The sequence below is a fragment of the Elephas maximus genome, chromosome 1 (genome assembly GCF_024166365.1).
Source record: "Elephas maximus indicus isolate mEleMax1 chromosome 1, mEleMax1 primary haplotype, whole genome shotgun sequence".
Taxonomy (NCBI): Eukaryota; Metazoa; Chordata; class Mammalia; order Proboscidea; family Elephantidae; genus Elephas; species Elephas maximus.
The window spans coordinates 143,076,339-143,102,753 of record NC_064819.1 but is presented as its reverse complement, the minus strand read 5'-3'; the positions used below and the strand labels follow the sequence as shown (position 1 = coordinate 143,102,753).

Here is a 26,415-nt window from a genome sequence, read left to right as displayed (position 1 = left end):
TGGTTTTGGTGAAGGGAAAAAAAAAGGAATTTTGTATTACTTAAGAATATTGTTTCAACTTATCATCTTAATTTTTATTTCGTATATATTTTATAATGCACATATTAGAACAGTGACATATGTATAAAATTTATTTAAAATATACATATATATTTGGGACATATGCACAAAGATTTTTTTTTTACTTACTGATTAAGTATGCAATTAGAAAATTTTTACCTTATGACCCAGCAATTTCACTCCTTGGTATATACCCAAAACAATTGAAAGGAGGAACTAAAACAGATACTTGTTCACCAATGTTCATTACATCACTCTTCACAATAGCCAAAGGTTACAAACAACCCAACTGACCATCAGCAGATGAATGGACAAAATCTATTATATAAATACAAGAGAATATTATTCAACCATAAAGAGAAATGAAGTTTTGATACATGTGACAACACAGATGAATCTTGAAAACATTACGCTGAGAGAAATAAGTCAGGCACAAAAGGACAAATACTGTATGATTCCACTTACGTGAAATATCTAGAAAAGGCAAATCCATAGAGACAAATGGTTATTAGTGGTTACTGTGGACTAGGAGGAGAGGTGAATGGAGAGTTACTGCTTAAAGTGTACCGAGTTTCTGTTTAGCATGACCGAAAATTTTCAGAAATGGATAGTGGTGGTAGGTACACAAGACGGTGAATATAATTAATGCCACTGAGTTACACACTTAAAAATGGTTAAAAGAGCACACTTTTTGCTATATATGTTTTTACCATAATAAAATTAAAAACAAAACAAAACAAAAAAACTTTGAAGACCACTACACCAGAGAACTGTGGCAGCTGGAAGAAACCAGTGAGCACACACACAAGATTATATGTTACTTTCCTTTGTAATATTAAAGTCAAAATTACTTCCAAGCTAGAAGGCAAATCTCTGTTCCAAACACTTGCGAGATATTAAATGCCACTTTCCTTAATTTCCATTGCTTTTTTTCTTATAATAGGCTTTAAAAGTCAGTTTTTATAATTTCTGGTTTGCAAAACCAGCAAAAATGGAGGAAAAAAGATAACCCCCATATTTTCTAAAAGTATGACATAAATCTTAATAGTCTTTACTTAGAAGTATTCTAGCATACCTGTGAGAGAGGAAATTACTAAACTGATTAAGAAACTCTAGAAAACTAACCAGAGTTTCCCGGTGAATATGTAAGTATACTGTGATGCTAATGTATATTCTACAAATTAAAACAAATTAGACATGGTAATAAATCCAGAAGCAGAAAAGACCATAATGTTTAAAAAAAAAAAAAAAAAAGTTAGCACATATTAATGTACCGAATCAGGCAAATTAGAGACATAATAGCTTCCAAAATACTTTATAATCTGTTTTTTCTTCATACTAATATTTTTGCCCTTGAAGATATTACATACTTCCAGGACATCAGCTACCACCTCTACAAAGATGTATCCAAAATATGTCTTTCAAAATTGCCCTCTTTTACAAGGGCCAATACCATAGTTCCAAAGGTTTCTAGAAATTTATGCCTAACTGTTCCACCAACATTTCAAACTTCACTGGTAAAACAGCAAAAACCCTTGCTGCCACACCCTCAATCCATCAACCCATCTCCTCCTGACCTTCCCGTTTCTATTAACAATACCACCATTTTGTTGTCACCATGACTCAGCATCACAACAGAACTGTCTATAAGTTCAAAACTTAAAACTATCACAAAAATAATCTACCTAAACGAAAACCTTCATATACACACAAAGGTTATTAATCTGGATGAAGGCCTCTCCTGTGCTCAGTTTGGCAGCACTACAACAGGGACAAGGTAGAGAACGCAGAAAGGGGTCTAACAAAGAATTTGTCCTTGCCCAGAAAGAGGTCTGGCCTTTGCCTTCAGTTTCTGGGAACTGATCTATGTCATACCAAAGATAGCAGTATCTTTGTTTAGGGCAAGGGCTGAACACAGGATCTTCGAATGGCACTGGCCATACCTAATATTCTTAGGGTGAGGGCTGGCACTGCCAGAAAGAACAGCCATATGATTTAGGGTAGGGCTTTGGGTCACAGGGTATCAGTTGACCTGGAGCAACCATGTGGGCAGTCAATCAATCACGCCTAGGTACTGAAGCTCATATAAAAACTCTGGACATCAAAAGTTTAGGGGATGGGAGGGTAGAGAGGGTTAGAAACTGCAAAATTGTCACGAAAGGAGAGACTGGAAGGGCTGACTCATTAGGCGGAGAGTTAGTGGGAGTATGGAGTAAGGTGTATATAAGCTTATATGTGACAGACTGACTTGATTTGTAAACATTCACTTAAAGCTGAATAAAAATTATTTAAAAAAAAAAAAGTTTAGGGGAGCTTCCCTGGTTGACAATACTCTGAGCATATTGTCACACATTGCTACTAAGAAGATATGCATCCTGAGGACAATGGAAGCTTTGAATTTGGAACCCTTCCAGGGTTTGTCCTAAGTATTTCTTCCTCTGGCTGATTTTAATCTGCACCCTTTTCTGTAATAAACCATAACCATGAGTATAATAGTTTTCAGTGTGTTGGGTCCTTCTAGTGAATTATTGAACCTGAAGGTGGCTTTGGGAACCACCCCACCCCCACCCCCTCAAATTTGCAGTTGGTGTCAGCAGTACAGTTAGTCTCGGGAATTGTTCCCTCTAACTTTACAGTTGGCCAAAACTCCTTGTTGCTTGTGTCAAAAGTGAGGATGGTCTTGTATGAAGACCGTGCCCTCAAACTTTGCAGGTTGACTAACTCTGGACAGAAGGTAAGCCTGACCACTGCAAGTATTATTCTGAGATCTGTGTGGGGCCTTTGTTCATTTGTGAGCAGTTTGCTCTGCTGGTTAGAACATCTGTTAGATTTAAGCTAGTTAGCTTTATGTCCTAGTACTGAGCTGTCATTAAGATCATAAGCTACATAGTCAGAAAGGATGGATCTGTGTCACCTTGGGCAAGTTACTTATTCTGTCAAAGCCTTGGTTTCTTCATCTGTGAAGTATATATAGTAATTCAGCTCAGAAGGCAGCAATGAAAATTAAATGATGTAATACTGAGAGTTCTTTGTGCAATGTTTATAATCTTGTAGTAATTGGTGATATCTGGGCCCAGTATTAATCAATCCACTGCCACTTTGCCTCTCTTCATTCATTATGGATTCACTCAATGATTCATTCCACAAGTATTTTTTGAGGGTCTAGCAGGTGCCAGATGCTGTTCAAGGCACCAGGGGGTGCACAGAGAACTCCTGCCACTGTCTTACTTAAGCTTGTCACCAAGAGAGTATGAGTTACAAACTGCGAGTCAATATTCAAGTACCGACAGTGCCAAAACTGTATAAAGCTTGATTTAAATAGACAGATGATTCACCCTCTGGGACATATAAATTTATAAGAATGGGTTTCCTCTTAAATATGAGCATAATAGCAGAACATGTTTTTAGGGGGTTTTTTCCACCAGGTTTATGCTAACCTGGCCACACTCCCATCCCAGCCCAAACCAAAAAACCAAACCCGTTGCCATCAACTCAGTTCTGAGTCATAGCAACCCTATGGGACAGAGTACAACTGTCCCATATGGTTTCCAAGAAATGGCTGGTAGATTCAAACTGCTACCTTTTGGTTAGCAGCTGAGCTCTTAACCACTGGCCCAGGCAGTGCTAAATCAGACTGAAAAGAGGTGAGGGCAGAAAAGGGTCTCCCGTGTGTGGAGCTGACTGACTTGCACAGAGGTCTGTCATTAGTAGAATGGAAATCAACTGCCACGTCTATACAGCCAAACCCAGGAACAAGCAGGAGCTATGTATGCATTTCCGTGTGTTCACAAGAGTAACCTTTTTGGTTTTCCATCTCTGCTGCATACTGGAGCTGAGAAAAGAGACATTAAAGTTAAAACTAGAAAGAGGAACAGGGAGAACAAGAGATTTCAGCAAAGTAAAGAGGAATTAACAAAGGTCTCCAAGATTGTCCCCTTAGGACTTAAAGTCTGTCCTGGTATATTTTTAAACTGATCCTAACAAATTTAAACAATCTATTCTTTTTGGGTCACGGTCAGCTGTGTCTCTTTTGGAAGTGGAGATTAAGATCAGGAAGTTAATGTGTAATTAAATTCACCTGTTACTTGGGCAGGTGTTAGAATTTATGGTCTACTGTTGTTCTGTTTAAAGGAATATTGCAGAGTAGATGGAAGAGAGGTTATTACCGGCTTTCAGCTGGCACAATGATTCTTCCCGTAAACTCAAATCTAATCTATCTTTAACAAAAATGTTACTTATATGTGTTTTCTGTTGGGAAACAATATTTTCAGAATAGCTTACTGAATTCCTGTCACATTCCATATCATAGACAACTTACTGAAACAATATTTGCTTCTAATTCTTTTGTATAATTGAAAAGGACAGTTAAGTAGTATAATACTAAAACTGAATGAAAATTAAAAAGATAAATAAGTCTATCAAATCTGCAACCTTAAATTTTAACAACCTTTATTTTCAAAACTACATTTAAATATTTAATTCCATGTAATTTTTTTTAATTACTTGTTCATGTTAAAAAACTAAAATTAGTGTCTCCAACAGCCCTTCTCTCTCCACAACTTCACCACACCACCAGCTACAAAAGCCATACCCTCTTCCAGTTTCCTAGTAACCATGAAGTCATCTCCTTCTTACCTTTTTTCTTCACTCTCTTTTCTTCATTTGCCAAGTTCTAGGAATTCTATTATTCCTCATATCTTACCTAATTTCCCCATCTCTACAGCTCCCATCCCACTGCTACCCATATGTTTCTTTACTGCCCTACCTACTCCATCTAAAAGCAGACAAGGCTGCGCTTCTGAAGCACACATCACCACCTTTTCAAGACTTTACAACAACTCCTCATTGAATCTTGATTTAAAAAACAAAAAACTCCACTGCCACACCAGCCCCACAGTCTCCTCTCACCAGCCATGCATCGTTTTCTTCTCACCTTCAGAGTCGAAGGATCTTGATGTGCACTGGATCTTCATCTCTAGCCACTGCACCTCGGCTCACACCATAGGCTCTTTTAGAATCAGCTGCAACCCCAAATCTCTTCTCTCTTCTGATCAAAACACTCCATCTCCTCTTTCTAAACTGGAAGTCCTGACAAGATTTCTTACGTACACACCTGAGTCCAAACACTGGCTACACCTATATTTTTCACCTTCTCCAACATTTATATTTATGCATTCTTTATTTTTGTATAGTTACTGCTGGTTGAGTGTGTGCACACGTGCATTAATATTTTGTTACTTATGGTTTTAACTGTGTGTGGCATGTCTTCTCAAGAGTATGTTCCACGTAGTATATACTCAAATGTCAACCAATACATTGTCTCTGGGAGTTGCTTGAAAGAGTATGTTCCAGAGGGATGAATGGGTAATGAAGATTTATCCACTCATATGAAAAAACCAGAACATTGAGAAGATCTTAATGACGGCACCACCACCTACTCACCTGCTCAACCCAGTACTAGGATTTCATCTTTGACTCTCCCTGATAATGCAGTTAATCATCAAGTCTTGGCCTTTCTGCTTTTCTTGAACGTGTCCATGTTTCTCCATTTTCACTGCTACCTGCCCACAAAGAGCCACCTGTATTCATTTAGCTACTGCCTAAGGACTACTGGCTTTTGTCTATTTAAGTAATCTTAAATCCTGGAGGGCAGAAAATATATGCTGTACCTCTCTGCCTTTTAAGTATCTTACACACTACCTCAGAAAAGGATGAAGCTGCAGAAATAGTGGACATGAAATTGCCAATACCTAGACCATGATCCTGAAATCGGTCATTTGTCCTAAAGCTATTTGATGACCTATCAACCCACTCTTTTAACAAGGTAAAAAATCTGAGATACAGAGAAGTTCGCAAAGTAACTTGCCCATGAGAATTCAACATGAGAACAGTAGTCAGGACTGGACGCAGATCACCTAACAAGCTGTCTGTCCAATGTCCACTTCCCCATTCTGCCAAATGATTGGCATTTAAGGGTTGGGAAATCAAGAACTCTTATCTTGTAAATTTTATCCTAAATGAAAATACAAAGGCTTAAGCTTCATGTATTATTTGAAGCAGTTGGTTTCAAGATATTAGGATGGACACCAGGCATCATGAGTTGCAGTTGCAAAAACAGTAGGTGGGGGGACAGAGGGAACCACAAACACTTTAGACACCAAAATTATTAGACAAAATATAAAATAAGCAAATTCAATATGTTCAAAGAAATAAAAGATGGACTATAGAAAAGGGGGTGACAGGTAAAATCTCAGCACACTAAACCCTTCAAAGCTTCCAAAGAAGGCAAAGACACAGGCCCATGGTCACAACTCTAAGCAATCAGCCTTCACAACTTCAGACCACCGCATCCACAGGTCCAAACAGGAATCCAAATCAAGAGCAGAGACGCACAAAACAAATCCATCAACACCCTTATAAAAACTGTACCAAGGACACAAACCTTTTTCTACTCACAGAAAACGCAAATGAACCAAAACGCACTCTCTTTTATTTCTTTACAGGATAGCTATAAGCATTGCCAAATAATCACAAAAGTTACTTTGTGCCAAAGACATCAAAGTTTACAAATCCCAAGAGGCAGGGACACAAATGATTTGTCACATAAGGTCTAACATGTACATATTACAGTTTCCAATGGGCAACTATCACTTCAAAATTATGGTCAAAGGGCAACCAATTAGAGAAGGTCTCTAAAGGGGGTTAATCAGAAGACTGAAAGACTAAAAGCACAGACAGAGACAAAATGACATAACATCATCTTCCATTGGATCCCTCCTCCATACTCCTAGGTCCATTCTCCTCTGCTTGAAGGCTTTCCAAGCATTCATTTATCCTGAAAACACCTGAGTACTAGGCCTATGAGGTGTTCGGCACCCTGACAGACCTCGGAAGCCAATATGACATCATGGTCCATCTTAGTCATATCTGTTGTTGTTGTTGGGTGCTGTCGAGTTGATTCCAACTTATACTGACCTCAAATGACATAGGAGAACTGTCCCATATGGTTTTGTTGGCTGTAATCTTTACAGAAGACGATCACCAGGTCTTTCTCCTATGGAGTTGCTGGGTAGGTTTGAAGCACCAACCTTTACTTTAGCAGCTGAGTTCTTAACAGTTGTTGCACCACCAGAGCTCCTTAGCCATATCTAGCCCATCTTATTTCCCTACCATTCATCCTAAATCCTGTAGTCAGAGCCTCCAAGCTTCTCGAAGTACCAGTAGTGAAGGACCAGTCTGTGGCTGTTCTTGTTGTACTGATGTTCCAATCTGTCACAGACTGATACCTTTATATAATAAAATAAAAACTGACATCTAGAAAAATGAAATAACAAAGACATATAAAGTAGAAGCCCAAAGTTTTCATCATTATATTCAATAGACATAAAATTACTCTGTAAAGTTGCTATAAAAGTTTCTACAAGGTCACATGATAACTATGAGCCCAAGAGACAGAAAGGGCCACATGAACTAGAGACTTACATCATCCTGAGACCAGAAAAACTAGATGGTGCCTGGCCACAACCGATGACTGCCCTGACAGGGAGCACAACAGAGAACCCCTGAGGGAACAGGAGATCAGTGGGATGCAGACCCCAAATTCTCATAAAAAGACCAGACTTAATGGTCTGACTGAGACTAGAGGAATCCCGGCGGTCATGGTCCCCAAACCTTCTGTTGGCCCAGGACAAGAACCATTCCCGAAGACAACTAATCAGACATGGAAGGGACTGGACAATGGTTGGAGAGAGATGCTGATGAAGAGTGAGCTACTTGTATCAGGTGGACACTTGAGACTGTTGGCGTCGCCAGTCTGGAGGGGAGATAGGAGGTAGAGAGGGTTAGAGACTGGCAAAATTGTCACGAAAGGAGAGACTGGAAGGAGGGAGCGGGCTGACTTATTAGGGGGAGAGTAAGTGGGAGTATGGAGTAAGGTGTAAAAGCTTATATGTGACAGACTGACTTGATTTGTAAACTTTCACTTAGAGCGCAATAAAAATTATTAAAAAAAAAAAAGTTTCTAAATGTTTACCCTCCATTGGTGTACTTACACCAGCAACAAAGCTTGGTTTATGGACCACACTTTGCATAGCCCTGCTCCAGACACCTCCTGTTCCAGCTCACCTCTGGGTCTTTACTTAAGTGGTTCCTCTAAACTAAAATTGCCTATATACTGTCCACACTTCCTATCCAAGTTCTACTTATATTTCGAAGCTCAGCCCCAAATCCACATCCTCAACTAAGCCTACCCAAAGGTTCTAAAGCTATAGTGATTTTATACCCCACCTCTCTGGGGACATTTGGCTAAGATGTATTTTTGGTTGTCACAACTGGGAATGGGGGGTGCTAATGGCATCTAACGTGTAGAGGCCAGTGATGCTATTAAATATCCTACAACGCACAGGGCAGCCTGTCATAAAAAACAGTCATCTTGTGCAATATGTCAACAGTGCCAAGGCTGAGAAACCCCGGCTTACCCAAACCACTGCCCTCCCAGATCATCCCCTTCACCAGGTTCCCGTTATACCCATGGTCACCATCAATCTAGCATCTTATGATACCCAGCCTGGCAATGTTTAACAACAGTTGTTTGGTTCAAAGCCTTGTTTCCCAACTTAGCCATAAATTTCTCCGGTGGATGAAGACTATAGCTGCATCACATCTGTTTCTCCCCTCCGCTCTTTCGCCTCTGGGGCTTAGTATACAAAAGCTTTACAGGAGCTGCTCATCATATACCTGTCTGCTGATTTACTTCCTTTCCCATCTGTTTAACGCAATGCAAATGTTTCTACCTAGTTTTTCTGTCAACACGTGTATTAACAAACTCCTTTTAGTCTGTATTACCAAAAATAAATAAATAAATAAACTCTGTGTTACTCAGAGTTGTAAAGCATTAGCAGAAACGTAGAATGAGAAATGTGGGTGGTTTGATTTTATTGTTTTTACATTCCTTGTCAAGATGACATGTTTATTTTCTTAAAGAAAAAAAGTCAGCCAAACATAAAATATGAATTTAGGGTGCCATGATTTTATGAGATTCTCTCTGAAAATTATATACAGCTGCTCATACACACGCTTCCTGTTAATTAGAGGATACTGTGTAGGAGATACTCCCCAAAATGTGCTTAATAGTCAAAATCCGCTGTGATAAGGAGGAAATCCTGCTGAGGATAGTAGTTTCCACCAGCAAAACTCACAAGACTTCAGCCAAAGGCTGTGCCTGTATCAATGTCCGGAGATGCCGCTTGGCAACTCAGTGTTGCGGAATATTTTGTTCCCATTTCTGCCTCGGTCAATTCTCAGCTGTGGACTCAACAGAGTTCATTTAAAGGTAAAAAGCCTATTGTTTTACTCTGTATCAAACAGAGCCCAAAACTGTGCTTCTGGAGCTCTTCAGGTCTACCTTCAGGAGGCAGCTATTTCTCAGAAGTTCCCCTTGTGACTCCCTCACTTGGACCTTACTTTCTTCACAGCTGTGTGGGTGAGGCCCTACAGGGCAGCCCCTGTGGCCTACAAGATGTACTGCACTGTACGGGTGGTTCTGTGTCGTTCCAGGCTTACAGCTTCATTTTACGCAGAGATTCGAGAATTCTGATATCCGGATAAAAGAAGTGATACTATAATAAAATTATCTCTAACAACACAGGATTCTCCATGCCACTTATTTAAGAAGCAGTAAAATACATTGTGTCCCTCACAGCATTTTTCCAAAACAGACTTCCATCAACATACTCCGCTCCTGTTCCACTTCAGCAGGGTCAAAAACTCTTGACTGGCTTTATACCCTGGATTATTTTTGATGTGGAGGCAACAACATTTCTTTTTCATTCATTCAATAAATTGTACTACATGCCAAGTTCTCTAATAGGGAATGTGGGGGTATAGAAAGGTGAAGGAAACAGTCCCTGGCCTCTAAGAATTTACAACTTGCAGCGAAACAACCTGGATACGAAACAATTATACCTAAGGGTGGACAGTACAGAGGCCACAGGCAGTGCCACGGAAAGCTGTGGAAGCAGAGTCTGTCCAGATTGGAAGGGAGAGGAAGGAGGGAGGGGATCAGGGAAAGCTTTAGAGAAAGGGCATTGGCACTGGACTTCAAAAAAAAAGAAGGGAATCCGAAGAGCTGTAGTATAGGGGGAGCACAAATATTCTAGACAAAGAAAATGGCATGACAAAAGGCACAGGAGGAAGGGAGAAAAGCATAGTGCATTTATAAAGCAGTCAAAAGAGTAGTGAGAGTAAGTGCTGTAAAGGGAGGTCAGAATCAGCTCACAGAGGACCCCAAACACTGGGCCAAGAAGTTAGGCTTTGAGGGTGTCAGCTCTGAGGGGCAATGAGGTAGAATCTCTAGGCTTTCTGAACCTAAGACACAGACTCCTTCTTGTGAAAGGATGATTCTTTTTTGTTCTTTAATAGAAAAGGAATTCAAAAAGTGAATTATTAATCATCTCATCTCTGTTAATTATCTTTTAGAACTAAGTTCACTATTAAAACATCGTTGTGGAACTAACTAGAGAGGATCCATTCGTCTTACTGTCACACCACAGGAAATACAAATGGAAAAGGAGTCATCTAGTCTAAAACAAAGGGCAGCCCAGATATACAAATGAAATTCATTTCTTCGACAAAAAAGAACTGGGGTGACATCTGTTCCCATTCACAACCTTGTGCAAAATATTCTGGAAAACAGTCTTTTAACATTCCACTGGAGCCTTTTACTTAACTGAAATTTTCTAGAATCTTTAAAAAGAGTCACTGCCCCCAACTCAAGAGATGTAATTTTTCTATCTCTGAATATGATTGTCTTTGCCTTCATTCATGATTTACCTATAGGATAGGCAGTGGGCAGTAGAGTGGTTTTAGGCAGCTTCAGCATTATAGTCTGTATGACCCTGTGTTGTTTTCCATTTTCTGTGTTCATCTTTCTTCCCCAATCAGATCATGAGTTATTAACGGCTAGGGATCATGCCTTATACTTGTTCTGCATCGTGAACATGGCTGGACACAGCTCTAGGCAATAAAAGGTACTCATAAACATACGGTAAAAATATATATCCCCTTAAGATTAAATATGGTGCTATTTCAACACCATATAAAGTTGTGCATCCTACTTTGATGAGCAGCATGTGGGGTCTTAAAAGCTTGCAGGCGACCATCTAAGATACATGTATTGGTCTCTTAGTGTCCAGAGCAAAAAAGAGTGAAAAAAACTAAAGACTCAAGGGAGTGAATAGTCCAGTGGATTAACTGACCACATGAACCACAGCCTACATGGCCCTGAGACCAGAAAAACTAGATGGTGCCCGGCTACCACTACCGATTGGGATCACAACAGAGGGTCCTGGACAGAGTGGGAGAAAAATTGTAGAATAAAATATCAAATTCACAAAAAAGATCAGACTTACTGGTCTGACGCCAACTGTTGGAACCCCTGAGACTATGACCCTAGGACACTCTTCTTAACTGGAACTGAAGCCATTCCCGGAGACCACCTTTCAGCCTAAACATAGCCAGGCCCATAAAATAAACAATAACACCCATGCTCCTTAGAACAATCAATTATGCGAGATCAAAAGGGCAACACATACCCAAAAGCAAAGACAAGAAGGCAGGAAGGGACAGACAACCAGGATGAAAGGAAACAGGGAACCTAGAACAGAGATGGGGAGAGTGCTGACACACTGTGGGGAATGCAACCAATGTAGTGGAACATTTTATGCATGAACTATCAAATGGAAAACTAATTTGCTCTGTAAACTTTCACCTAATGCATAATAAAAAAATTTTTTAATAAATAAATACTGTGTTATTTGTATTGGTTTGTGTACAGAATAGAAGAAAAAATTAAGAGCTAGAACAGATATTTTAAAAAATAATCTAAACCAGTTCTGGAAAAACATCAGCAACATCATTAGTTATGTGTTGTTGTTAGCTGCCACGGAGTCAGCTTCGACTCATGGTGACCCCATGCACAACAGAACAAAACACTGTCCGGTTGTGAATCAGACTATCGTGATCCATACGATTTTCACTGGCTAGTTCTCAGAAGTAAATCTCTAGTATATCTTAAGCCTAGAAGCTCCATCGAAACCTGTTTAGCATCACAGCAACATGCAATCCGCCACTGACAGGAGAGTGGTGGCTGCACATGATGTGTGTTGGCCGGGAATCCAACCAGGGTCTCTAACATGGAAAGTGAAAATTTTACCACTGAACCACTGACTTCTTTTGGTAAACACAGAACACAGAAATACTTTCTACTGTAAAAAAAAAAAATAGCACAAGCTCAATAACAAATGGCTTAGAGTTGGGAAGATGGTAGGAATGGTGGGGGGCTGCAAAATCCCAGAGGATACATGCTCTGACTAAAGGGGCTGTCACCACGCAGCTCTCTGGTGGATGAATGTCATGCTGGAGTGAGAGATAGAGGTCTTAGATGTCTCAAGAAGAATGGAAAATGATATTGTGTGTGTATGTGTGTAAGAGAGAGAGATAGACATCTCCCAGTATTTAAAACATTTGCTCAAAAAATTTTAAAACACTGTGTCAACCCAAAAAAGACAGGGGTGTCATACTCCGCAACTAGACTGTGACCTCTGGCCTACACTAACCCTAATAAACAATGTCAGTGTTAGGTCTTCCTAGGGTAATATTCCACCTACCTCAGGACCTACCATTGGTAGTCTGAACTCCCTATTCTAATTTTCCTTAAACTCCTGATTCCTTCATCTGGAACATGGTCCTTAGGATGAAGGATGGCAGAGATCTGGGTTATATGACAAGGCAAATTATTTATAGTTTCTGAACTTCGTTTCTTCATCTATTAGAAAAAGAGAGAGAGAGAAAGAGAATAGGAATTGCTACCATAGTTACTAAAATAACGAAGTCCCCAATGTACTTCCTGACCATGGTATGAATAATAGTTTGATTAAAGTTTTTTTTTGTTTTTTTTCTCAATTAAATCTTAATGGCTCATTTAAAGCTGAAAAAATAAAAGATCAGGGAATTAATGCTCATAATAATAATGACTGCTGTTTAATTAAGTTCCAACAACTTTACAGGTGGGGACCTGAGACTGAGAGAAGTTAAAGGACTTGCTAAAGCCACCATGCCAGTGAGGGTGCCAGCACCATCATGCAACCCAGGTCTTCCTGCTCCTTACGTTCACATTCTTTCCACTCAACAGCTCGTTGTCAGTTTTCATCTGCCTCCCTGGGTGCTGCAAACGGTTAATGCACTTGGCTGCTAAACAAAAGGTTGAAGGTTCGAGTCCACACAGACATGCCCTGGAAGAACGACCCCGGCAACCTACTTCTGAAAAATCAGGCACTGAAAACCCTATGGAGTACACAGACACACATGGGATCACCGTGAGTCGGAATCCACTCAACAGCAATTGTTACCAAGTTTATGGGGCTCTCTCAGTAAATTATAAGAATCTGATTTTAGAATGAGAGAAGTCCAGCAATGAACAAGGCACAAAGATCTTAGAATAATTAAACTGGGTGATGAAGTTTATGAACTGCAGCTTCGCAGCCCCACTCCTGCGGATCTTCTGCCTTCCAGCACACCTTAAGCGCAGCTTTCCCTTTACACTTGACAGCTGTCTGCACTTCAGAGGCCCTCATTTCCCTGACCTCCAATCACCCACAGCCTGACTCTCGCCTCTCACTTTCTGCTCCTTCCCTTGCATTTAACTCCGACAGAAGGCTACAATACACTGATAAGTATACCGATGAACTCCCACCACCTGTCTGAGTTTCTGAGGGCTGAGTGTAACACAAATACCACAAATGGGTGGCTTTAAAGAACAGAAATTTATTTTCTCACAGTTCTGGAGGCTAAAAGTCTAAATCAGAGTTTCAGTCCTATTGATTCCTTCTTTGTCAGTAGCCCTGGGCATCATGCCTTGATTCCTTGGCTTGTAGACCTTCCTCACAGGACCTCACTACACCCCACCTCACCCCCTCCCATGTGTGTGTCTCTTTATCACTCAGACGTGATTAGGTTTAAGATTCACTCTACACTGTTATGGCCCCATTAACATAAAAAAAAGAAAACCCTATTTCCACACAGGATCACATCCACACGTACAAAGGCCAGGAATTCAACACATATGGGGGGTGGGGGGGGGGGACACAATTCAATCCATAGCACTGCCTGAAAGGACACTTTTTTTTTTTGGGCAGAGTAGAAAACAAGGAACGATTTGTTCATGAAGAAAAATTTCCCACTAACCCAGGGTCCGAAACAGGAAGGATGAAAGCACTACTTCCACCATCATCACTTTTCCCCAGTAAATTTCATGTTGCCCAAAAAGTCAAAAATAATTCTCTCTCAGCTGTTAACACCATCCCTGGGTTCCAGCCACCCCAGCCAACCTTTCTTTCTCCCATATTTCCCCATCACCCTTCCATCCCATCCTGCTCCCTCCAGTTTCATACATCAAGTCAGTTCTACTCACCTTTGTCACAGGATAAAAATCACATTAGAGGCAAATCATACATTTAGTTTTAGGTAACTCAACAAAAAATAAAAAAAAACCCCTCTCCCAACTCTCCAGGCAGCCACCATTAGTCAGACAGAGCTATCATTTGGGGTGAAATAATATTTGCCAAGGTTCAAAAGCCTTAAATCACGCTAAGACTCTAAAACTTGTACTACATACAGCAAAGAATGGTGATCATTTGCATAGTAGTAAGCACTCTGTATCCGTCCGTCAGTCTGTCATACTGTTGTAGCTTGCCTGTTAACTTAGATGCTGGAAAACTATGCGGCCAGTATTTCAAATTCGAGCAGGGTCACCCATGGTGGACAAGTTTCAGTGGAGCTTCCACACTATGACAGACTAGGAAGAAAGGCCTGGCAATCTACTTCCAAAAATTAGCCAATGAAAACCCTATAGGTCATAACAGAACACTGTCCAGCTCACTTGCTTCAGACATGTCATCAGAAGGATTAACTGCTGGAGGAGGACATCATGTTTGGTGAAGCAGAGGGTCAGAGGGGAGACTCTCTTAGATGAATTGGCACGATAACCATGACAATGATTTCAAACATGCCAGTGATCGGGAAGATGATGCAGGACTGGGCAATATTTCACTATGTTGTACATAAGGTTGCCATGAGCCAGAGCTGACTCAACAGGAGCTATCTTTCTAAGAGCTCTGCAAGAAGTGAAAACATATTTGATTAACTCATGTACAACATGCTTGTACCTATAAAATGTTCAAACATTACAGTAGAACTCTAATTATGCGATATGTTTGAGGACTAAGCTACTCAAATTCTAATGTTCTTATCAATTCACGTTAAAGTAGAAAACCCTTTATACTTATATTTACTAAAAACTCTCCTAAGTTATACTAGCACACGTTCCTGACTTTACTAAGTCATACATATTTTATATCATTTCTTTAATGATTAAAGAGCTCACATGATCCACGGTCATGATTTTTTTATTATTACCTTTAGTACTGATGATGATGACTGTTGTTGTTAGTTGCCGTCCATTGATTCGATTCATGGTGATTCCATGTGTTAGAGACTACAACTGCTCCATAGGATTTTCTTGGCTGTAATGTTAATGGAAGCAGATCGCCAGGCCTATCTTCTGCAGTACTGCTGGGTGAACTGCCAACCTTCAGGCTAGCAGTCACGTGCCCACCATTTGCACCACCTAGAGACTGCGATGATGATGATATAATAGTAATAATAAGTAATATGCACTGAGTACTACACGCCTGACACTCCGCTAAGCACTTTACGTAGAATAATGTACTGATTCAATGCTCATAGCAATCCTACACATAAGGTGCCATTCCTGGTCCACTTTTACAAAGGAAGAGGCTGAGGTTACTTGCCCAAGGTCATGCCTCTCCGAAGTGGCAGAGCTAGGATGTGGACTCTCAGACCCTGCCTTAGCCTTATACTATACTGCCCTCCAATGACATAATCCACGGACAGGGGCAGATGGTGTTTGGGTTGAATATAAACTGACTCCAAAATTCAATAAATCAGCACATATTTAACCCAAACACCTACTTCGGCTAGTAAGTAGTTTATCATAAAAAACAATGTAGCTCAAAACTTCTTTTAGTTGTGGATCCAGGCTTATAGAGGTGGCCAGTTTCCATTCAAAAGAACTGTCCCAATGAAGGTAATTACTAAAGCAGAGGACCAGCAATCTTCAACCCATATGAGAATGTCATGAATAAACAGGACCACATTCCCAGTTCTTATGTAACCAAGAGGAAAGAAACAAACTATGTAACTCAAAAGCTAAGCTGCTTGTTGTTGCTTTGGGTTTTTGTTTTATTTTGTGTTTTAATATTGGATTGTATGCAGCAAGAGCTGCTGACTTTTTAACTATATTTGCATTTACCAAATACCACGGAACTGACCAGTCAAACAAGTCACCTAATTGGGTCTCTCATACTCTCAGCCCACTATTCCAAAGTCAGTAGGTCCAAGATGAAAAAGGCTATTTCCCGATTTGGCCCATCATCAGCAGGAAGTGGAAAACGCATCCTGAAGAAGTAGAGCCCCCTGTTCTCAGTCACAGCCAGCATTCCATTTCCTGTTCAGGAGCTCAAAAGCAGTGCTGGCAGAGGGCCTGCAAAGATCCCACAAAAGGTTAGCACTCCCTGAGGTACACCTCACCCTGCCTTCCACGTTCACGGTTACAAAGGAAACCAGATTGATGGACCCAACCAAGTTGTTCCAGGGTCTCCCAGGGACTGCACCAGCCTATAAGTAAGCAGGTTTGCAGGTAGGTGGGAACCCACTTGCCTGCACGTTGGCTCCAAGGTTCAGCTTTCTGTCCTCTGCAAAGCTGTCATGAGTCCGGAAGGGAAACATTCAATTAAGTGCTTTTCCTAGGTTAATTTCTTTTGAGTATGGGGGCAAAAAAAGCAAACATAAAAGCAATGAAAACACTAACCCTTTAAATTACCTTAGCGCAGTTCCAGAGTAACTAGCCAATGCTGGCAGATAAACTCAGATAAGCCTATTAAGAAAAGCTGCGTGCAGGGAAACTCTGCACTGAGTTCAATTCAAATACTCCATTGCTACTTGGTAGAGGTTTCCAATCTCCAACTCTTCCCTCCTACCCTCACCTCTCATAGCCAACCCCAACCACCCCGAGGAACTAGGTAAAGGTACAAAGATCATAATTAGTTTAAAATACACTGAATATAAAGCTTCGACTAGAAAGATAACCAAAAAAAAAAAAGACAAGTGTACATAATCAGAAGTGGGAAATTTCCCTCAAATCTTAATAAGCATTTACCATTTCACAGGAAAAAAAGCAAATTTATCACTACATTTCCAATCTGGAGAATCGACTCGACGGCACCGGGTTTGGTTTTTTTTTGGTTTTCCAATCTGGAAAGCTAAGGTACTTTTTTGCATCATGGCTAGATAGTATGATATAAAACTAAGGACAGAAAAATAATGAATAGAGGAATGTGATTTAAATCGCAATAACTCAAGTTTCTAGCTAAGTAACACCGCAGCCAAGATAACACACATCACAGCAGCCCCAGGGGCCTGGTAGTACAGTGGTTAAGCACTCTGCTGCCAGTCCAAAGGTCACAGGAGGAAGGTGTGGCACTCTGCTGCATAAAAATTACAGCCTTGGAAACCCTGTGGGGCAGTTCTACTGGATGGCAACAGGTTTGGTTTAGGTTTTGAATGAAAATGAGGAAACCCTGGGTGGTACAAACAGTTAACACACTCAGCTGCTACAGGTTGGAAGTCTAAGTCCACCCAGAGGTGCCTCAAAAGAAAGTCCTGGCAATCTACTTCCGAAAATTCAGCCGCTGAAAACCCTAGGGACCACAGTTCTACTCCGACACACATGGGATCACCACGACTCAGAAGTGACTCAGTGGCAACTAAAAACGCAAATGGATAAAAAGCCCCTAAGTTCATAAAGGATTCTATGCCCCTGATTATATTTATAAGCTTAAAATGTTACTGTGGAATGAGAAAAACGTAACTTTACTTGGGACGTTGATAAATCAACTTTTTCAGCAATAGACCTTATAAAGAGAGACTATAAAACCCACTGCTGCTGAGTCGATTCCGACCCACAGCAGCCCTGTGAGACACAGCAGTATGCCCCATAAGGTCTCCAAGGCTATCAATCTGTATGGAAGCAGACTGCCACACCTGTCTCCCGCATAGAGGCTGGTGGGTTTGAACCACCGACCTTTTGGTTATCAGCCAGCTGCTTTAACCACGGCATCGCCAGGGCTCCTTGTTACATAGACTATTTAAAAAAAAAAAAAAAAAAAAGGAAACCAAATCTGCTGCCTTAGAGTCAATTCCAACTCATAGTGACCCTATAGGACAGAGTAGAGCTGCCCCAAAGGGCTTCCAAGGAGCAGCAGGGAGATTTGAACTGCAGACCTTTTGGTTAGGAGCCAAACACTTAACCACTGCACCATCAGGGCCCCTGCATAGACAATACATAGACTATAATGCCATATTATTCCATACCCAGTTGCTGAGTTTTAAGATTCAAGTTTGTCCACAGTCTTTCCAATTAAGGGAAAAAAATATTTTAGTTAAAACACTTTTCCATCAATTTGTCTTTTTATTTCAACCCTCATCTTGCATGCCTTCCCAGCTTTACTTTCTATTAAATCACATCCTTGTTCCAGCATCCACAACCTATTCACATAATCATTTCTTGTACGCTCCCACCCCTTTCCTAACCTCGCATGAACCCTCTCCTGTCAACGCCCTTCGGCACTGTTTCTCAAAAACGGTACAGTACCATGGGCATTTTGGATGGGCAGTTTTCTGTGCAGGTTGTCTAGCATCCCTGGTACCCCTACCCCTACTACCCCAAGGGGCAACGATGACCACAGTGGGGAACCTCTCCTCTTGAGCTCTGGAGATACTCACCCACCTAGCTTTTACTTGGGGTCCCACTATCTACTGAGTATGAACTCAAATACGTCAGTTAACGTCAGCTTCTTCATCTACAAAATGTGAATAAATAACTATCTCACCATGTGGCTCTTAGGATCAATGAGTTAAAGACCCTAAAGATCCCAGGCTTACCCTCACTCGCTCTACCACAGGAGTTAGTACCCAGTCTTCTAAATGATCACAGCCTGACTTTAACTCCCTTGGAACTCTTTTCTGAAGCTACCTTACACAGTGAACTTCACGGACTACGTTCTGCAGGGCTGCAACTCCTTAACTGGTAATTGCATGTTTAAAATAGTTATAAACCGTGGCAGTAGAATCTGCATTCTACTGTGGCAAACAGCATAATTTCTATGTGTTCTCCTTCACTTCACCCCCTCTTGAAAGCACAGTTTCAGCCCTGGGCAAAGTTCTACGTTTTCCAACTTTGCTTCACATTTCTTTCTATCCTTTGCTCCCAGTGTGGCTGCCCTTCTCCAGTATCTTGGAATATACTGCTGTCTAGCTCATTTCCCCTTGCCCCCTGGAAACATCCTCAAAGCCAGCATCAGTCCTCATTCTCTTTAAGGAAATGGTTTGCATCCTAAGTCTTTGATGTGGAGAGGGTCAGCACAGATTTGTGCTATGAAGAGAGTTCATGTCTGTTCTCCTGATACACACCTAGCACCTAACAGAGCCTGGTGCATAGCAGGTTCTCCATGACTGCTTGATGAACACATGAATGAATGCATGAATTAATGCATTCATGAGTCAGGAAATCTGTCTTCCAATTCAAATCTCACCTCGGCACTGACTGACAGAAATGACCGAGGGGCAAGCCACTTAATTTCTGTGCCCAAATTTCCTTCTCTGTAAAATAGTTGGTCTTCACTTGAAAATCTCTTTCAGGTTTCCTTCCAGCTCTAACAACTCAACCCAAGAACTTTAAATAAGAGTGAAAGACTTTATTTGCTTTTTGAGACATTTTCATCAAGGCAAGCAGGGAGGTAGATTTTTCTGAAATCACACACCCTGCCAGACAGCACCTTGTTCTCTGAGGGACAAAAAACTCCAGGTGGCAGAGGACACACCGCAGATACTAAAGAAAGCTCTGAGATGCCAGGCATTATGGAGTCAGGGACCTAGAGTCTACCCTGTCCTCAAAAGAGGTCCACGGAGACCTCTGCTGTCTGCCCTTTCCCATCCAAAGCTTCTCCCGTTCCAACCTGAGCAAGGTGGGATCACTCTTCCCTCATCTCCCAGACTTCAAATCTAACCCAACCCCTCTCCCTGCCATCTGCCTAAGGCTCCCACATGCATATTTTATGATTTCTGGCACATTTCCTCCTTATCTGACATCCTGCAATGCACTCCCGTGCCACCTATATTATTTCTAACCCAGTAAGAACCATCCTGAAAGAGGCAGGTGTCCTTGGGCTGTACTTTATTACTGCTGGTTTTACCTTTCCTATCTTATCTCTCCACCCGGTCTATGAGTTCCTTGAGCACAGAGACCACACCCTCTATTCAAAGCTGGGCAAACAGCACTCTTAAAAAAATACTTGTTGAATGAATGAATGAATGACTTTAATTGACTGCTTTCAATGTTTTTTAAGTTAAAAGTCATATTAATATCTTTCCTGGACAAAGTTACCAGGATCTCCTCTTTTGGGTGAATACCCACAATAAATTAAATTTAAAAATGACATTTATATGACTCTACTAGAGCTAAAACAAAATGTCTTTCCCTACAAGGTGAGGACAGCAATATTATCAGCTGCATAAGAAATCTGATTTTCAGGTGTCCACAGCATAATAATGACACATCCTTTTCATTTCCTAGTAAAACCAGACTGCAGAGGGAGCTGGGCAGTATAGGACAATGATACCTTGGTGGTAGTTATTTCAATTACTACTGTTAGGAGCTGAAGCTGAGAGCTCAGGGAAATCAGAAAAAGATAGGAGGATTTTGTCTAAATGAGTTGCTTGTTTAAATCCACTGGTTGGATAGATATTGCTAGAGAATCTATTTGGAAATTCCTGACGCTTACTTCCACCAAAAAACCAAACCCAGTGCCGTCGAGTCAATTCTGACTCATAGCGACCCTATAGGACAGAGGGCACTAACTTAGCTAAGTCTAGTCACATTCCTTCCTTGCTGGTTTAATAAACTTCAAACCAAACTGACTTGGGAATCAAATTATTTGTTCTCTCATGTGCTTGCTGGTCAGGGTTCGGCACCAAATAAAGCAGCGCCGATGGTCAACTTAACACTGCTGGAGAGAAAATATTAAGAGTTGACTTCCCAATTTTTTATGGCTCTGCCATCGAATCTTAATATAGCTTAATGCTATAAACCCCAGTAACCTCTCCAGCCCAACAGGTGACCTAAACTTTATTATTCCTTAATTTTTGCATATAAGCATAAACTTAGTATCACCAAATGTGCCAATATTACATCATTGCATATTGTTATAGGAGATAATACCACAATTGGGGAGACTCAGTGAATGCCCTGAAAAGACTGGCTCTGCAAGCAGCTGACCGTTAAAACAGATAATTAGTTTTTATGGGCTCTAAGTATATGGTAACCGAGTTTGCCTTCCAGCTCAAATCAAACCATGTAAAAACATATACTGCCAGGCAGGGCACTGAGGGGACCTGAGGCATCACAGTAAAATGCCAAGGAAAAGAAAAAATTCACTTTGAGGCTAATATCTATATTGGTAACGAAAAGAAGCCATAACAAGGACTTACATCCACATTTACCCAACTGATGAATTAAAGCATTTTAAAGCTAGAATGTAATTCGGAGTTTATGAATCAAAATCCATTTTACAAAAAAGAAATTCAAGCAGAGATGGAACACCTCATCTAAGGTTACACAACTAGTGAGCCAGCACTAAAACTTCGGTGCCTTAATTCTAGCTTCATGTGCAATGCACGTATCATTAAATTTAAAAATTAAAAAGGCGCATAGCTGGCAGGCAATAAATATTTGTTAATGGAACTCAGGAAAGAGAGATGCAGGGTTCCAGAACTATATTGATATACTACCTACTGACAGGATAAGTCAAGTAATTCTCTCAAGCTTTGACTTTGACTTGCTCAGCGTAGCCTAGGCTTTTTAATACTTTAAAGCATCTCTTCCACAATCAATAATGTGCTATTGGAACAATTATGGAAGCACGCAAGTTGGTGGTGAAGCCAAAAGCTTTCTTTTAAGGAGTGCATTTGAAAAAATATTTCTATCCATGAAATATTATGGGTTTCCAAACAGATGAAGTGTAGCTTTAGTGGAAACCTACAAAAGGCAGGTATGACTAAGCAACCACAAAGAACTAGAAACACCAAAAACTATCAGGAGTCTGTGGACCAGCCCAGCCTGTATATAAAGATAAATTGGAATTTCCGGCCTATTGTTCCTAATATAGAAGGAGATCTCTGTACTGTAATGTTGGTTTCTTTTTAAATTAGAAAATCTCAATGGGTTCTAAGGATTTGCAAACAACATTTTACTCCATCTTCCACCCCCCTGCTTCAGAAACAAACTGTGGGACAATCAGGTTGAATCGCTGGGCAGGGAATTGGCCAGCCCAAGTTTTAAGCAAACAATACTGCACTTTTTGATGCATTTGATGACATATGTCACCAAAAGGCCTTTTAAAGCTATATTTTCCTTAGCTAAGGAAACCAAGTCTCAATCATGCAACATATAGAAGTGCTGCATGTCTAACTCAGTGGGCTGTCACGTATATACTTAATTTTTCCTTAAAGTCTGAAATCTCTGGCTATTTAATTCCTCATCTTTCTAAAAGAAAATTCTTCATAAAAAATTCAAGAACATCTAAAAATAATAATAAATAAACTGACCCCAATTTATACATCCTCAAGATAAGACTGACCACAGTATTACTGGGGGAAAGAAAACACACATTTACATAAAGATGTAAAAATATTTATAGCACAGTAGGCAAAAAAAAAAAAGTGACAAACAAAAACTCCTGCCACGCCAGGCCAAATCTGGTATACCCTTCTCTTGGAGCAAGTATAAAACTAAACAAATGTATTTAGGGGCGGGGAAGGGAGGGTGGAGATCAATTTCCCACTTAAACTTGTTTCGTTTGGAGCTAGGTTAGCAAAATCATGCAGCTGAAAAAACTCCAGTACAGAAAATAATCAGGCTGAACGTCCCAAATCAGGAAGAGTTAACACTTCGAGAAGCTGGACCCCCGAAGCTCTCGGACAACCCCTTACCCAAATTCCCAAGCCATACAGCTAGGAGCTGGCGTCCTCCCGCGGAATCCATCTTTCCCGCTCCACTTTCTCCCTCTCAGGCCACGCAGGATGGGCATGTGGGTGAGCCAGGGGTCCCCCACCACCTCGTCTCCTGTCCCTTTTCATTGTAGTCCAAGACTGGTGGATCACCTGCCCGGCTCAGCTCCTGCGGCCAGACAAGCTGCGCGCCGGGACGCGCCGGAGCGAGCGCCGGGCGCCTACCGCAGGACGCACGCTTGGCGCCCAGCGCCCCCAGTCCCAGCAGCCCCGACCCCAGCCCGCCGCCGGCTCCCGCAGCTCTCACCGCTACGAAGCCGGAGGAGGAGGCGATGAACACGCGGATGACCATCCTTCTGCCGCGCCCAGGACGACCCTCTGCCCCCGGGGGCTTCGGGCTGGTGCGGACACAGAAGCAGAACCCGCCTCAGAGCCGCCACCGCCCGGCAGAGCACACCCGTCGGGGAAGATCCCGGGGATCTGGCTCCCTCCCGCCGGGTCCTCGGATAAAAGCCCAGCTCCGCCCGGCCTCCAGTAGAGGGAGAGGAGGAGGAGGACACCGGCTGCGGGGCCTGATGGGAGTTGTAGTTTCGGTCTCTCCCCGGAGTGGCTGGTGTCTTGAGCTCTCTGCAGTCTCCTCTTCTCTGTGTGTCAACCCCCTGTCAACCCTCTAAGAGCGAAGGTGGCTGAAGGGGAGTCGGAGGGCCAGGGAGAAGCTGTGAAATGGGGCGGCGAAGATCCCGAGGAGACAAGGAAAAAGAAAACTAGACAAAAGAGCCTGGTTCAAAGTCCAAGCTTGGGTTCTGTGCTGTGGTTTACTGGATTGGAGCATGCCCACACAGGAACCCCAACAGACCCGTATCGTGCCGCAGAGACCCGTCGTTTCAGGGCAACCTGCGCGCAGGGCGAGCCCAGCGATCCGCCGCCGGTGGGTTAGGGCGGACCCGGTTCTCAGGAGGTGGCGGTGGGAGGATTGGGCTCTCCTGGTTTCCCAGCTGCTCTGGAGATTGCAAAAAAAATGATTCTTTTAGGTAAATGAGAGATTTTCTGTAGACCTTGAAAATTAAAAACCAGATGAGAGCACATCGGATATTTTTTGTAATTGTAGTAGAAAAATACCAAGTGAAATTAGAATCCCTATTTTTTATCGACATGAGGAATCAGTACCCCACCCCCATCCTATACAATGGCTTCGCCTCTGTTCACCTAATATTTACAGTTGAGCCAAATCTGTGTCTTTTTAAACAGAACTGCTGCACATTCCAGTGCAGTCTCCCAAGAGACTGCTCTTAAAAGCTTTTATGCAGTTGCTAATGGTTTAGGAATAGTTCTTTAGCAGGTATTTTATATTTGACAAAAGCGCAAGCCTTTCACAGTTTCGTGGAAATGAACCAGTTTTCCATGCAGTACTGTATTTACTTTTTTCCTTTCAGCAGGGAGTTTAGCAGAATTCTGAGAACAATGTTAATTAATATTCTAGAAAGAAAGAAATTACCTGATGAGCTCTCTGGCCCTTTGGTTAATTTCTTGCGCAAATAGTAATCGTTCTGGAGTAGTACTTTTAAAGAGCGATTTTGAATATTTCACGTTTATAATCTTCCTATTGCTTGTGTTTAAAAAGTCATTTCTGTAGTTTTCTGTTTAAATGTAGTACAGTAACAGAAGATGCAGTCCTTATGGGACTTTATTTCTTCTTAATATTCAAAATTTTTAAATATAAGTTTGCTGTAGTTAATCTCACTCTGCAAATGAACTTTAATTTTGTTACCAGAAATGTGGAAATGAATGTTTATAAAATATAATTTCCTTAAAGATAGATGTCATATTTCTTGTATAAATGTAAGTCTTTATAAAAGTCAACATTTTCTTCAGCTTGGAATTATTCAGCTATGACAATGCAGGTAAACTCAGCAAATAGGTACTCAGCACCTACTCTGTGAAACATACCGTACTGGATAAAAAATTGAAGAGTTCATGTCTTCAGCCAGCAGAGTGAAGGAGCTCTTGTGGCACAGTGGTTAAGTGCTCAGCTGTTAACCGAAAGGTCAGAGGTTCGAACCGACCGGCCACTCCATGGGAGAAAGATGTGGCAGTCTGCTTCCATAAAGATTACAGCATTGGAAACTACGTGGGTAGTTCTACTCTTTCATACAGGGTCACTATGAATTGGCATCGACTTAATGACAACAGATTTTTGTTGTTGTTGTTGTTTTGGCCAGCAGAGCACCTGTTGTGCAGCAAAAAAAAAAAAAAAAGACGGGTACAGAAGTAAGGACAGAACAAGACGTGTTGTACCAATCAAGTGCTGTGGGGATATAAAGGAAAAGAGGGAAAAGATGACCTTTTAAAAGGGACTTTAAATATTTCAGTTGGCAGACAGGGGAGATGCAGTGTAAAAAAAAAAAAAAAAAAAACTGTATGTGAGGAGAACAACAGAGTCAGTTTGGCTTCAGGATACAAGGGGACCAGTAGGAGACAATGCTGAGAAAGTAGGTTTGAATGAATACAGCAAAGGACTCTCAGTGGGTTGTCTACCCAATTCCTTGTTCTTTTCTGGGATCTGCTCCTCCTGCTCTGATCCAAAAAGTTGTAGAGTGGTGCTCCACAGCCATGTTCAGACAGCAAGACCCAGTTCCCTGGCCATAGCTAGGGGTCTACGAGTAAGCACCTAACCCAACCAAGGCCAAACAATATGCCAAACCTAAAATTTAAATTTGCGTCTGGAGAAGGAGAAAGTTTTCTGTGGCCTGAACTTGAGACATGGAAGGTTTCAGAAGCCTATGTTCCAACATAAGAGCCAGAGAAGCTGAAGAAGCTAGTCAGTAGGCAAAGAACAACAAAGCAGACAAATGGAGGGTGACAGAAATGAGTGATAGAGTCCTGGTAATGCTTTAGCCAGGGGACCTCAAGCTATAACCTACCAGGCCGAATCCAGCTGGCTGGCTTTTTGTAAATAAAGTTGTATTGGAATGGAGCCTCTACTTATTGTCTATGGCAGAGTGACAGAGACCATATGGCCCACAAAGCCTAATGTATCTAGCCCTTTACAGAAAAAAATTGCCGATTCCTCTTCATGGTTCAAACCTGTTCCTACATCCTTGCTCTTGAGGCCTGTGTGATATCCCTGTATCCATATCACAAAATCCTCATCTTGCT

The 26,415-nt window shown here is 41.4% G+C and overlaps 1 protein-coding gene across 1 annotated transcript in view; it reads right to left on the bottom strand.

The window, feature by feature from the left end:
- SH3BGRL2 (SH3 domain binding glutamate rich protein like 2) overlaps positions 1 to 23,774 on the bottom strand; it is a 66,778-nt gene extending 43,004 nt beyond the window's left edge. Inside the window, exon 1 of the mRNA XM_049896160.1 lies at positions 23,567 to 23,774. Within this exon, the coding sequence (XP_049752117.1) occupies positions 23,567 to 23,611 (45 nt within the window). The 5' untranslated portion in view covers positions 23,612 to 23,774. The remainder of the gene's footprint in view (positions 1 to 23,566) is intronic.
- Positions 23,775 to 26,415: the final 2,641 nt, after the last annotated feature.